At 35.0% G+C, this 14,902-nt stretch overlaps 1 protein-coding gene across 1 annotated transcript in view; it reads left to right on the top strand.

The window, feature by feature from the left end:
* Nucleotides 1-2,004: 2,004 nt before the first annotated feature.
* The window catches only part of CDKL2 (cyclin dependent kinase like 2), a 30,394-nt gene continuing 17,496 nt past the window's right edge, over nucleotides 2,005-14,902 (top strand). The window contains 6 exon segments of the mRNA XM_023530874.1: nucleotides 2,005-5,162; nucleotides 7,285-7,483; nucleotides 10,637-10,831; nucleotides 12,742-12,920; nucleotides 14,010-14,197; nucleotides 14,608-14,627. Of these exon segments, the coding sequence (XP_023386642.1) occupies nucleotides 7,316-7,483; nucleotides 10,637-10,831; nucleotides 12,742-12,920; nucleotides 14,010-14,197; nucleotides 14,608-14,627 (750 nt within the window). The 5' untranslated portion in view covers nucleotides 2,005-5,162; nucleotides 7,285-7,315.

Here is a 14,902-nt window from a genome sequence, read left to right as displayed (position 1 = left end):
TATGATTTTTGGAATTCTGAGAGCTCAGTACTATGAGTAGTCAGTATAGGTCTTTGTAGCTATTGGATTAATGAGATCTAGGAAGAGAGTGTCCAGAAGAGAAGCTGAGAGTGACCCCCCAGATACTCCCAAAATTTAGGGTTTAGTACAAAAGAAATGTGCGAAGAAAACTAGGGAGACAAAATGGCAAAATTGGTGTCCTGGAAAGCTAAGTTGCAAAAGTTTATTTCAGAAGGAAATAGGCAGTTTTGTCAAATGCTATTGAGAGGTCAAATAAGTTAACAAATTAGGGTGGTGTGACTGCTATAATAAATAGACCCCAAGATGTCTGATGGTTCAAACACAATGCTTACCCCCACCCCTCATTTAATAGAAGAGTGGTAATGAAGAGGCCAGTAGTATGGCCATCCCCAATTAAATTATTTAGGGATACATGGATTAAGGTTCTACCAACTTCACAAGATCACACTGGAGTCATCTCTGTTATAGCTAGCTAAAAGGGAAAAGAAATGTGGAGGATCATCTTGATGTTTATGGACCAGGACTGGGAATGGTGCACATCTCATATTCCTTTGGCTTGAATTCAGTCACATGGCCACCCCTAACTGCAATGGAGTTTGCACAAAATACACAAGCCATACATACAGGGAAAAGAAACCAGCTTGTTTTGAGCAGCTAGTAATCTCTGCCGCAGAAGCTTTGGCAGGATGTAGGTCATAGTGACTTTTGAGAAGAACTAGTTCAATGAAGTGATAAGGATGAAAGCCCAATAGAGAACTGGAGATTAGAAATGAACACACTTTTTTTCCTGTAGTTTTGCTATGAAGATGAACAGAGGAATCTGGTAGAGTCTAGAGAGAGAGAGGTTTTATAAGAGGCATGTTACCGGTGCAAACAACGTATGCTATTTTTAACATTTGAGGAATGGCTTTTCCAGGTTCACACTGTGATACAGTATAGATGTATTTGGTGACTGACATCAAAATACAGTGTATGTTGGAAAAATAAATGGTATATTGTACTTCAGGTCCCCAAATTCTAGTTGTCTTAATCACTTTAAAATATAGTAATGATGTCACTGAATCAACTTCTATGCAGAGAACAGAATTCCCTTTTCTATGGCAAGTGTCCTTCCATCAAAGAACCAGAACTTCAAAATGAATCCATTCATTTCCTTAATAGAATGGTGGAATGTATTTATAGCTGCATGCTCCATATAATATACAGAAAATAACCTTACTTTTTATTGTCTGAAAATTTTACACTCTTGGTGACTCAAGTGAAGTGATGCCAAAAAACCCATGGCCTATCAGTATCTGATGAGACCGAAGTAAGAGGAGTTGGTTTTTTTTTTTTCCCATAAAACTGACCTTTGGGGATGTCAAATACATAGAGAATGATTGTTGTCAAGATTCATTTAACAGAGACGATTGCTAATGCGAGGAGGAGAATCAGGCTCCTCTAAGGGAAAATATGTAAATTTGTTGAAAAAGATTTCTGGGGAGACTATACATTTCTTATATACCTGTATTCTATTTTTTTTTAATTGAGATAGAGTTCACATACATAAAATTCACCCTTTTAAAGTGTATAATGCAGTGGGTTTTAGTATATTTATATATTTACAAGATTGTGTAATCATTATCACAGTCTTAATTCCAGAACATTTTCATCACCCTAAAAATAAACCCCATACCTGTTAGTAGTCACTTCGAATTCCCACCTCCCACTCAGTCCCTGGTAACCATTAATCTACTTTTTGTTTTTATGGAATTGCCAATGCTGGATACTTTGTATAAATGGAATCATGTGGCATTTTATGTCTGGCTTTCAGTTAGCATAATGTTTTCAAGATTCATCCATGTCGCAGTGTCTGTCAATACTTCATTCCTTTTTATGGCTGAATAATATTCCATTGTATGGATATACCACATTCATACATTCATCAGTTGATGGACATTTCAGTTTTACTTTTTGGCTATTATGAATATCAGTGCTGCTATGAACATTCTTGTATAAGTGTTTGTGTGACCATAAGTTTTCATTTTTCTTCTGTGTATACCTAGGCGTGGAATTCCTGGGTCATGTAATCCTTAGCCTCTTTTAACCTTTATTTCCTTACCATCTCTCAAGCTTTCTTGTTGCCAATCTCATGTTGCCCTCATGCTGTTTTCTTTAGATATTTAGAGCATCTTCACTTTCCTTAGTGATTAAAATGTCCCTTTCAACTTCTTCCCCTATTGCCCCACTTAGGTAGGTCATGTTACAATTTGTCATGACAAGTTCATGACTTTTCATACCATTACCTCAAATTTCTTTGAACTCAATTCCAATGACATTTTTCACTAAACAGTTATTCAAAGGAACAGCCAAACCTTACACTCTTTAGAACTGATCATCTTGTGCCATTTCCAAGATATTAAATTCTTTGACTAATTTTTTCTATTTCACTCCCATTAGACTTATTCTTCATGCCTATGATGACCTCTACACCCTCAGTGCCTCTCTATTTTCAGTTTATTAACTAACTTCTGTCCTAATTTGTCTTCTATCTAACTGGAACCTATGGCAAGTCATTTTAATGGTGCTTTCCTCCTCATCCTTGATTTCTTAACTCCTTTATTTAATCTCCTTGCACCACCAGTTCTCCAAGAGGTAGCTTACATACTATCTGTTTTCTTCATTCTTGTCCCTGGGGGTGCCAAGTCCTATCAGAGTCCATTGGTTTCACTGTAAATTCATGGTAACTTAAGTGGGCACATTTTACTATTTGAATTCCTTTCATATCAAAATAACTTCTATCATAACTACCGATTTCAGGGAATTTCTGCTCTCAAATCCTTAAGACTTAATCTAACTCTTATCTTTGCAAAAATGAAGTTCTTTTACTGAGAAGATCTAGGCTAGCTAATTTGTCTGCCCAACAGTTTTCTCAGTTTTTTCCTTTTTGCTAAACCTCTTCAAGACAAAGTTCTTTTCATACTTTATTACTTTCTCTTTACTACCTGTCCTTGGTTTTTCATTATTCTTTCTTCTTAGCTCTTTAAAACCTCTCTCCATTCTTTTTTTCCTGCAAAGATCCCCCAGTTTATAAAGAAAAACTCAATCCTGCATCTACATAATGCTACCTTCTCTTCAGCAGACTTGCAGATGGCTTTACCTAGGGTGTGTAATTCTCGAACACCTTGTCACCTTTACTGTTGGCTTTCAAACTCAATTCTTCTTGAAATTGTTTTCTCAAGTGTTACCTATTCACTAAATCCAGTATTTTTAGTCTTTATCCTTTTGGTTTTCTCTGTGGAATATAAACGAGTTATTTAAGCTTCAGAGCCTCCTGCTTAGAGGGGACTTTAAAATGTTTATGTTGTTGAATATTTTTGTAAAGTTGCAAAAACAATATTTTTGCTTTGTTGTCAAGCTTCAGGCCTGGATTTACCACTAAAAAAGGGGATCTGCCCCTCATAAAAGAAGTTCATCAGATTCTGTTTTAGCCTATAGAGGTAACAAAATTGGGCATAGCTTCTTCCAACTTTGCCACAGCTAAGGATAGAGCTAAATTGCTGTATTAACACTTATACCTTGGATTAACCAAAGAATTATATTTTCCCATACCCAGGTCCCAGGTCTGGTCCTCATTATTACAGGTTCAGGAACTAGATTGTAAGCAGTTTGACCAAGGTGATCAAGCACTGGAAGATTAATACATGCTAACCAAATACACAAAATATAAACCAGAATGTTTATTTCTTAGTATACAAGAAGGAGTTACTACCTTAATTTTGACTATGGGTATAAAATATCTGCTATCCAGGACACACTCAACTGGATTAAGGTATTATGGAGACCAAATATTATAAAACATGTAGTTTTCATGATTTACCATGAAAACAGTGCTAAAGGCCTTCGCACTGCTGGTGTATGGCCTAAACCTCTAATTCCTTGAAAAGAGGAAAACCCTGTTTCTTGTGTGATTTCAGCACGTGCATGATTCTGACCTACCAGTCTTGCCTAGTCATTGATGGAGGTGGTCTGTGCAGATCTCACCTTCCAACTGCACCCTATTTGGCTGCCATAGGCTAGCATTGCGCATCTCTTCTCGTTTCCCGACCGTCCCAGCCCTTTTTCTATTTCATTCATGTCCTCTCTTACCTCTCTGTTATCTCCAAAGTATTTCCCTCTCTTTCACTGCCCAAGCTGACCTCACGGTTCGTCCTAACGTCAGTTCTGCCGTCACCTACTTTCACCTTGCCTCGTCTACTAATGATCACCTCCTAGACTGACACCCTCGTCCCCTACCTAGCCCAGACTGGTCCCACCGCCTAGACCGAACCTTACCAGGCCCAGCGGGGAAAGTATGAGGAACGCTTCGTCGCGCTCGCTCTTTGCATGGTCTCTTTCATTTTCTCCCAATCCTACAAAACCAATACTTTTACCCTCCCCGTGAGCCCCAGAACCGCCTCATGGCGGCGACAGGTCTGCCAGCTAAGGCAGAAGGTGTCTCCTTACTTGAGAATGTAGGTGTGCTGGGATGCCAGCGTCCGCGCGTCAGTGAATAACCTGGGCCGAGCCCCAGGTGAAGGGGAAGGGTGGCTGGCGCTAAGCCAATCACAGCTCCTGACGACAGGGCCCAGCCAATCAGAGTACGGGATGCTTGGCGCAGTGAGGACCCGCCCCCTTGCAGCTCGGTGGCCAACGCCTTCGCCCAGGGCCAGCTGGAGCAGAGCAGGTTCGCAGAGTGAAGGGTTCTGGGCACCTTGCGAGCAGGTTGGCAGTGCCCTCCCACCCCAGCTAATTTCTGTACAAGCCTTGTCCTTAACAGGTGTTGGTGCCTGCCGCGGACGCATTCTGACCCGGGGCGTATTTCTCTCTAGAGACTCTGTGCCTATGGTTGGGGACAGAGTGAGGCCGTTGCCTTGACGACGACAGCATGCGGCCCGCGGTCCTTCTGAGAGTGAGCTTGCGGTGGGCCGAGGCCAATCTGCCTCTTTGCCTGCTTCACCTGGGACCTGTGTCCGTGTCCGCAGAAGGAATCAACAGCACTGAAATTGCTAGTTTGTTAGTCAGCATGTTTTAGACCTGCGAGCGAGATGAATTTCACCTCAAATTTGTTTCCAAGTTGAAAACCTTTGGGTCTTTCCACGTGAAAGGATTTTAAAGAAACAGTAAGTATAATTCTTTTAAATGCTTCTATTATCTTGCTCTTTTGTCTATAATAGATTTCATTCTATCAGAATAAAAAATGGCATTATTTTTATTATCAAAATTGTTGGTATTAGAACCATATGCTTACATGGCACGTCCAGAAATACCACATTGCCAATTAGCCAGGCATCGTTTGTATTACCCTTACATTTAGGAGTAGAAAGCATCAAAAGTTAGTTTATGAGTAACTGTTTCAGGAAATAAGAGGCTTTTTAGGCTGTGATACTTTTAAGGTATTTATAGACAGTGCCACTTGAAAAAGCAGGTGTGTTCAATGCACTGTGACCAAATGTACAGTTGGCTGCAAGAATAAATTTGCAGTAGTCAACTTGCATAATGTTAGCTTTTGATGTGCTTCAGGACATCTTAGACATGTTTAAGGTAATTTTAATTTTGTTCACTTTACATTTTCAAATATCGAGGACACCAACTGCAAAATGTTTTTAAATGATCCAGGTAACAGATTCCAGCTATTTTTGCCCTCGACATGATAAACCTAAAATCTAGTCCTTGATAAAACATGCTGTGTTCATGGAAGGAAAAACAGTTAAGGAAAGGAGAGATAGAATTACATTGAGAACTTTTTTTCAAGCACAGGCATTTTATTTAGAAATAGTTAACAGACATTAAATGAGAGTTAAAATGTCAAGTGCATGGAAAGTTGGTGTTGGGGACACCACTGTGTAAACAGTTTATGGTAAAACCCACTATCAAAGCTGGTAGTAAAATAATGAAATAATTGGAGTTAGTGTTGGCTAGGATTTATTTTTTCACCCCCCTCTTCCCTATGTCAGATGAGTCTTCTGATTTTCCATGTTTATCTATAATAAAACCCTAAATTATTATATGTAAACTGCCGAAAGTATACATCAGATTTTCATAGTTAGCTAGGACAAAGAGAACATTTGCTTTGTCTCTGTCATCAGTGTAAGTAAAACATCGCAATTCACAATCTGAGTAAATTAGTTTTAGATTGCTATAAGTACACAAAACAATATTTTTTCTCTTCAAGTTTTATAAATGAGTGTTTTTATAATGTCAGGTTAAAAAAACTTAACTATAAGTCATCATTTGAATATCTAGTTACCTAAGGATTTTTTTTCCTCCCAAAGCTTTTAGAACCAATTAAGAGCATGATTCTTTAAATATTTTGCTTCTAGAATTTAATTTCAAAATCAGATTTTAAAAATAAATTTAACTTTGAAGTTATAATTTATTAGATTTTATATTTCATGGTAATCAAAACTTATGAATTAAAATCTATCTGTATTTGGACTGAAAAGTTTTATTCTGTACCAAAATATGTAATGGAATGATTGCTGGACCTTCATCAATCATTATTGAAGTAAGAAATATTTATTAGGATTGCCTTTTCCAGAAAATGTTATATAATGGGATGTAAAAGAATTGTAAACACAAAATTCAAATGATCATTCTTATACTGAGTAATCATTAAAAGGATTTTTGAAATACTGTATTTGGTACTACTAGTATTTAATTTAAAAATCTGCATATATACTGTGATGTCATTGCTGTTATTTCGTAAGTTCGATTTATAGGAATTTGATTATTATAGCAAGAAAAGTAAAGGAAAATAGTTTAGCAAAGTTTCTTAGTGTTAACTTGGTAAGTGACCATTTTGTGAACAGATATTTTTCCCATTTGAGTAGAAAGTGCATAAAGATTTTCAACTTTGATCTTTTAAACCTGATGTAAAAAAAATTTGATCTTCACTAAAAGGAATTGTGTTTTTCTAAAATGAGCTGTGATCATTTTGTATGATAATTCAAGTATTGCTTTATCTGAATTAAAATATATTGAATTTCATTAACATGGCATTTAGTAAATTAAATTTAAAGTTAGTGGCTTCAATTACATTTGCACTATTTTTTAATGTATATGAATATTTTGAAGCCATAGCTTAGAATCGAAAACAATAAGAAATTGTGAGTCAGCACAGTACAGCCATCGACACAGTGACTACTCTAATATGGAAAATAAGTGCGGAAGAATTAATTTGCTGGGAGGGAGGAGGAAATTAATATACTCAACATTATTAACTTTATATTTTGGTTTCTATAGCAAGAAAAATTCCTACTGATTTTGAATTAAAATGGAAAAATATGAGAATCTAGGATTGGTTGGAGAAGGGAGCTATGGAATGGTGATGAAGTGTAGGAATAAAGATAGTGGAAGAATTGTAGCCATCAAGAAGTTCTTAGAAAGTGATGATGACAAAATGGTTAAAAAAATTGCTATGCGAGAAATCAAGTTACTAAAGGTGAGTAAAGACATATATTTTGTTTAAAAAAAAAGTTATTTCTTGATCACAATTACATTTTTAGGGGAAAATGCTGTTTTTATATTTGTTTTATTTCCACAACAAAGTTTAAAGTATAAATTTTTTCTTTTTTGGAAGTAAATAAAATGATTACATATGCATATTCTTTCATGCATATTCATTTTTTTCTCATGAATTTAAACATGACTTTTAAAGTATTTGTTGCTTCTCTATATACTGTCTGCCTATCTGTCTGTCTACCTAGCCATGTAGCTATCTACCTATCTATCTGGCTAGCATCCGTATTGGAGGTTCCAAAAACCATCCTTGGGTTTGATGATTCACTAGGAGGACTCGTAGCACTCAGCAATAGTTGTATACATGGCTATGACTTATTACAATGAAAGAATATAAAATTAGCAAAGGTAAAAGGCACATGAGGTGAATTCCAGAGGAAAACTGTCACAAGTTTCCAAGAATTCTCTTCAGTGGAGTTGCACAGGATGCACTTACTTCACGTGAAATACTGTCTACCAAGGAAATTCATTAGAGACTCAATGCCATGGTTTTTATTGGGGGTGGCCACATAGACACCCTCTGCCTGGCCCATACCAAAATTCCAGATTCCCAGAAGGAAGGCAGATATTAGGCATAAACAATGTGGTTTGCACAGTGAGCCATTTTATTAATTCTGGAAACGAAGTGAAATCCAAGTTCCCAGGTACTAGTTAAGGGCTCACTTTGCAAGCATATCTTTCTAAGGATAGCAGTATCAGGCCTGCTATGGTACATCTTCCCTCTTCCTTCTTCCCTCTCCTGTCTTACCAGAAGTTTATCAATTTTATTTATCTTTAGAAAGAACTAATGTGTGGCTTTGTCGATCTTTTCTATTCTGTATTTCTCTTCTATTTCTTTAATTTTTGTTCGTTAGTATTTCATTCCTTCTACTTATTTTGAGTGGGTTTATTTTGCAGATCTTTTTCCTAACCTATTGAGATAGATGCTTACATCTTTAGTTTTAGGCTTTGCCCCCTCATATATGCATTTAAGGCTATAAATTTTCTTCTAAGAATGGTTTGGTATCTATCCCAGAAATTTTGATTAGCAGTTCAAAATATTTTTCTCATTTCCCTCAATTTCCAAACATGTGGTAATTTTCTAGATTTCCTTCTTCTGTTTATTTACTTTTGACACAATTGCCTTATGACCTGGGTATATACAATGTAAGATTTTATTTCTTTGGAATTTCTTGATACTTGGTTATTGGTTCAGAATGTAGTAAACAAACAAACAAAAATTCTTCATGTACTTGAAAAGTGTTCCATTAAGCCAGCTTTGTTAATTGCATTGATTAAATCTTCTGAAGTCTCATAGGTTTTTTTTTTTTTTTTTTTGTATGCTTGTTCTATCCAGTACTGAGAAGAACTATGTTAAAATATTCCTCCATGGTTATTGATTTGCCTACTTTCATTGTAATTCAGTGAAGGTTTAACTTTATAAACAGAAAGGCTATATTATTAGTATATAATGCTTAGAATTATTATATCATCAGGTTAAATCAAATCTTTTGTCATTATGATATAACTCTTTCTATTATAGTAATGTTTTATCTTAAAGTCTGTTTTCTCTAAAACCAGTAAGGCCACGCTAGTTTAATTTTGATTAGTGCTTGAATAGTATATCTTTTTCCATCTTTTTCCTTTCAGTTTTTCTCATTCTTTGTTTAGATGTGTCTCTTGTGAACACATAGTTATATTTTGCTTTTTATCTTGTTTGACAATCTTTGCCTTTTAATTGGAACATTTAGTCTATTTACATGTCATATAGTTTCTGATATATTTTGGTATAAATCTACCATCTTAATATGTGCTGTTTGTCTTACTGGGTCTTTTAAATTATTTCTTTGGATTATTACATTTATTTTTTTATTTCTCTCTAATAATTTGAAAATTATACATTGTGTTTCTATCTTTTTGTGTTGACCCTAGACATTTGTTAAAGTCTAACAATATCCAATATTTTTATCCTTCTTACAACACTTATTTCTGGTTATTCCCTTTTATCTTCTGCTAATATCACCATATATTAACCCTTACATATGGTTAGACAATACAAGACATAATTATTGTTCAGTGTTCATTTAGGTTTACATTTATCTTTCTTTGTTCTTTTCTGTATCTCAGACTATTTATCTGTGATCTCTTTGAAGTACATTATTTAGGATTTGCTTTTGTGAGGATCTACTTTAGATAAAACATTTCAATTTTAGTTGCATGGAAATGTATTTTGCTGTCATTTCTGAAGGATATTTTTGCTGTGTATGGAATTTTAGGTTGGCAATTATTTTCTTTCAATAAAATGAAAATAACATTGTTTTGTCCTCTGGCTTTCATTGTGGCTCTTGAGAAGTCAGCTGTCAGCCAATTGCTGCTTTAGAAGTTTGTTCTTTTATGTCTGGATCTCATTTTTTCCTTTCAACTTTTTATTGACATATAATATACATCTAGAAATGTGTATATATCATAAGAATATCACTATGTAACTGCCATCTAAATCAAGAAAGAGAACAGTAAAAAAAAAAAACCAGAAACCCCAAACCCCACCACCACCACCCATGCCTTCTCCAGCTACTACTGCCTTCCTCCTTTACTCAGGTCACAGATATCCTGATTGCAATCAGCATAAGTTAGTTTTGTTTTCTGGAACCTTGTTCCCATTATATCAAAGAAGGTTTGGGTTGTTTTGTTTTTTGGTTTTTCCTTTTCAGGGTTTGTTACCAACTTTGGAGAGCTCCGCTCTGCCAGCTTTGTGGCCACAGATGATCTCTTGGTATCTTCCTATACTCCTGTTTGACCTTGACTACATTGGATAGTTTTACCTCATTTGTTGTGAGTAGGGGGTCATAGGTCCTACTTAGTTTCATCAAAGATGGAGCTACTTTTTTTCCCCCCATTGGCTTTATTGTGTTCTCTGAGTGGGGAACAGAGCAGTATGGTTTTTATCTATAATTTAAAAGCCAGAATATACTTTTATAATTTATACCATTTCTGCATTTTATTTATATATTTTTCTTGTGCTAAGATATATTTTAGATTGTTACTAATTGCTAATCATTTGCTCCTGTAAAAACTAATTTTGCATTTTTTATAACAGCAACTGAGGCACGAAAATTTGGTGAATCTGTTGGAAGTGTGTAAGAAAAAAAAACGATGGTACCTAGTCTTTGAGTTTGTTGACCATACAATTCTTGATGACTTGGAACTCTTTCCAAATGGACTAGACTACCAACTAGTTCAAAAGTATTTATTTCAGATTATTAATGGAATAGGATTTTGTCACAGTCACAATGTAAGTATTTAGTTTTAATAATTATTTTGATTAACTCTCCAGATATCAGTCATTTAATTTAATGAGATACTTGTATAAAGTTTGGACTAATAAAGTCATAGAAATGAACTTTGTTACTTTGATATTGCCAGTTTTCATGTGCCATAATACATGTATTCTTTCCCCCAACATTTTATTATGAAAAATTTAGGCCATACTGAAGAGTTGAAAGAGTGTACAGTGAATACATATATCTACCACTGGATTCTATACTTTTTAACGTTTTGCTATATTTGTTTTATGACATATTTATTCATCTATTCATCTACTTACCTATCTATTAATGTCTTATTTATTTATACATTTGAAGGTAAATTGCAGACATCAGTACACTTCAACTCTAAACACATCAGCTATGCGTATCAAGTAGAGTTTAATATATGTTTGCTATTTTTTGGAGGTAACATTTACTGAATGAAATGCAGAAATTTTAAGTGATGAGTTTTGATGAAATGCATACACTCAAAAATCCATGTATATGTTAGTTCAGATTCTCTTGCCTGTTGTGAAGTATGAAAATCCCTACTCTTACCCCGTTGTCTATCACAATAATTTTACATTCTTCGAGTATCATATAAAAGCACCACTAGGTAAAATGACACAATGTATAAAATGAGTAACTCAACACATTGATTCTGCCACTTTTATAAAATATTTTTTTGTGTGTGATTATAAAAGTAATATATGCTAATGGTAGGTGTGGGGCTGGCCCTGTGACCTTGCCATGGATGTCTAGGATGTAGGAGAAATTGGTAGCCTTCAGCAATAGCAGATTGCCATTTAGGATGCTGTCCTCTGAAACAGTTTAAAAATATATATACTTAAAAATTTTTCAAAATACAGTTTACTTGTGTTAGAGAATTAGGTATAATGATTTTTTTGCCTAGCTCTAGAATTTTTACCCTCTTTACAATCCTGATTGCTTGAATAATGCCTCTGCTTCAGTACTCAGCAATCTACCTAAAAGCCCCTTTGCCTAAAACTAAACTACTAATTATTCAATCGAACTAACTTTTCTAGACTTTTCCATTTTTGGTCATGAAACCATCATTCTTATAGATTCCCAGCTTTAAATAAAATATCCGAGATTACTTCCTAAATTCTGTTGATTTCTTGATTTAAAATATTTCTGAACTATATATATCTCTTCCTTTCCATTTCTTTGAGCATCAGCCTAATTCTGGCCGTTATTATCTCATAGTTGTCCCACTGCTCTTCTCCCTGCCTCTAGTCCCTCTCTCTGATTTAGCTTATGTATGGCCAACATCTTCTTTAAATATCTTATTAGTCATGCCACTTCCATGGTTTCCCATGGCCTTGACACAAGCTCAGACTTCTCAGGCTGGCAGTTGAGGCATCCTTCCTCCTTAGTACATAACCTCTACTCTAGAAATAACATTTCCCCAGAGTCTCCTGATCCATTCCCATCTTCACTCTTGCTCTCCTTGTTACCTTCACTTGGATTTCCCTTTCATTTCTATATTTATCCAGGTCATACTTAGTATTGAGGGCAATCTTACCTCTTTCATAAAAATTTTCCTTGACTACCCAATCTTCAATGATAGCTTTACTCTCTTAGTCCTGAGAGCAGTTACGAACAGAATAATTGATTTGGTAGTTAATATATATTTCATCCAGTATCTTTGATTATTTAAGTAAAATTTCAAGCATAAATGTTATTTCTTTCCTGGCTAGATTTTAGGTTCTTTAAAGCCAGGGATAATTTTATATGCTTTTATCTGTATTCATTAAAAGTACAAAAACAGAGCCTTGCATATGGCAGGTGCTCAAAAAGTAATTAATTTGCTTGACTTGAAGTGCCAGTGTATGTCATACTTTGTTTTGTTTTTTATTTTTTATTTTTGTCTTAGATTATACACAGAGATATCAAGCCAGAAAATATATTAGTATCCCAGTCTGGCGTTGTGAAGTTATGTGATTTTGGATTTGCACGGACACTGGCAGCTCCTGGGGAGGCTTATACTGATTATGTGGCAACCAGGTGGTACAGAGCTCCAGAACTATTGGTTGGTGATGTCAAGTATGGCAAGTAAGTCATTACGAAGTGTGTGCGGGGGTGGGGGGGGGAGGGTGGATTTAATATGTTTCTGATATAAAAGATTCTCCTAACACTGGAAGGGAATTTCGAGTTTAGGGAACTTTGCAAAATGATTCATAATTTTTGGTGCTTCCCCTTTGATCATTCTTGTGAAATAAGTTGAGGTGAGTATACTTATTTTAAAGGTAGAGAAATCAAGCTGAGCAAGTTGTCTGTTTTTTTACAGTGGGTTGGAAGTAGATATGCTATTTTTAACTTATAAAGAGAGATAACATTTATTTGATAAGTCTGATACTGTTGGAATGAGGAGAAGTGGAGAGGGCAAGGGGAGTAGAAATAATTGAATAAAATATTTTTAAAACACAAATTGTCTTCCTAAATGAATTCTTAAAATAAGAAGGGATTGTAACTTTTACTGCTTTTATAGAAATCTTTCTAAAATATTTTCTGCACATTCTCTGTTTTCAGAGTACACATCATTTAATATTTTCTTGATTACTCGGAGTTCTCATTTTACTGCCGTACTGTAACTTTTGTAACATTTTATAATTCAGCTATGATCTTTAGCAATTTCAAGGTAGTTGTCCCTATGCTAATGATGCCAGCATATTCCTTAAGATCTGTGACTTATTATTAAGATAGTTTTCTATTTTTTCCCTGTTAATTTTCAGTTCTCCCGGTTGTTATGTATGTGTTGTCCCAGTGACACCTTCCTTCTGCAGTTTTCAGTGTCTAGTTAAATAGACTGATCAACCTGGTTAGAATTATGTGTAAACAAAGGATGAATAGGCTCCGAATGGAAACCCAAAAGGTTTATTTTCAGAATAAAGTACATATAATAAATGTTTTGACTTTTTAGAAGTCTTTTCCCTCTATGTCACATGATTGAATTTCTGGAAATCTGACTTACATAAAATTGGGATTTAGTACTTTAAGTTTATAAAGGAATATATTTTTATGGATAATTTAAGGCTCATTACTACTATTCTCAATACCTAGAATACTAAATAGTAATATACAGAACAGATTTAGTCATGGTAAACGTATTACATGCCAGATTTTACACCACATTTCTTTTAGGGCTGTTGATGTGTGGGCCATCGGCTGTCTGGTAACTGAAATGCTCATGGGGGAACCCCTTTTTCCTGGAGATTCTGATATTGATCAGCTATATCATATTATGATGTGTTTAGGTAAGATTATATACCTGCATTTTAAATTTTAGAGTTTTTTCCCCATTTGTTTTTTATGTGTATTGATTTCACAAAGTAGGGAGTAAATAGGAAAACTTCAGATATATATTTATTCATTCTCAGTCTGGCTTTGGTCTATGTGACATGTGGTCTTAATTATGCCCTTACCCCACTACCACTCCACTTCCCCCTAAAAAAAAGATCAAAGGTTACACATTTTTCTCTGCACTTTTGCATTTAATAAATAACATGTAGAGAGGACGCAAATGATCACTTATTACCCTTAGGTCAACAAGCATTTGGTGTAATATGACTATACCCTCATGCTCACCTTCAGTCTGGGGGACAGAGACTTCCAAGGTAGTTTTAACCTTGCTGCGGACATGACTTTCGTTGTTAGTACTTTGGATGGAAGAATTTCAAAGCTAGACTATCAAAGTCTTCTTACATTTATTGAAATACCAACTTCATGTTGGGAGATGGAGCTTGGAAAATGGAAACAATGGTAAGATACTAGGGGGTTATTTAACTATTGGATTTTAAGTTTCCAGGTTAGAAATTCAATAAAAAATATAAGTTTCTTACAGCAGAATTTTCTTACAAGTTTTATACTCCATTAAATATTAAGGTTGAGAATAAAGTTAAAAGTGCTCAAATCAGACCTTAGACATAGGTTGACCAAAAATTAAATTCTTAAATGGTAGAACTGATTTATCTGCTTAGATTCTGACCACATGGCTATTACTATTTTCATTGTTTTGGTCAGCACTTTTATGTTTT

This window comes from Pteropus vampyrus, unplaced genomic scaffold (assembly GCF_000151845.1).
Source record: "Pteropus vampyrus isolate Shadow unplaced genomic scaffold, Pvam_2.0 Scaffold56, whole genome shotgun sequence".
Classification (NCBI taxonomy): domain Eukaryota; kingdom Metazoa; phylum Chordata; class Mammalia; order Chiroptera; family Pteropodidae; genus Pteropus; species Pteropus vampyrus.
This window is presented reverse-complemented; position numbering and strand designations above follow the sequence as displayed.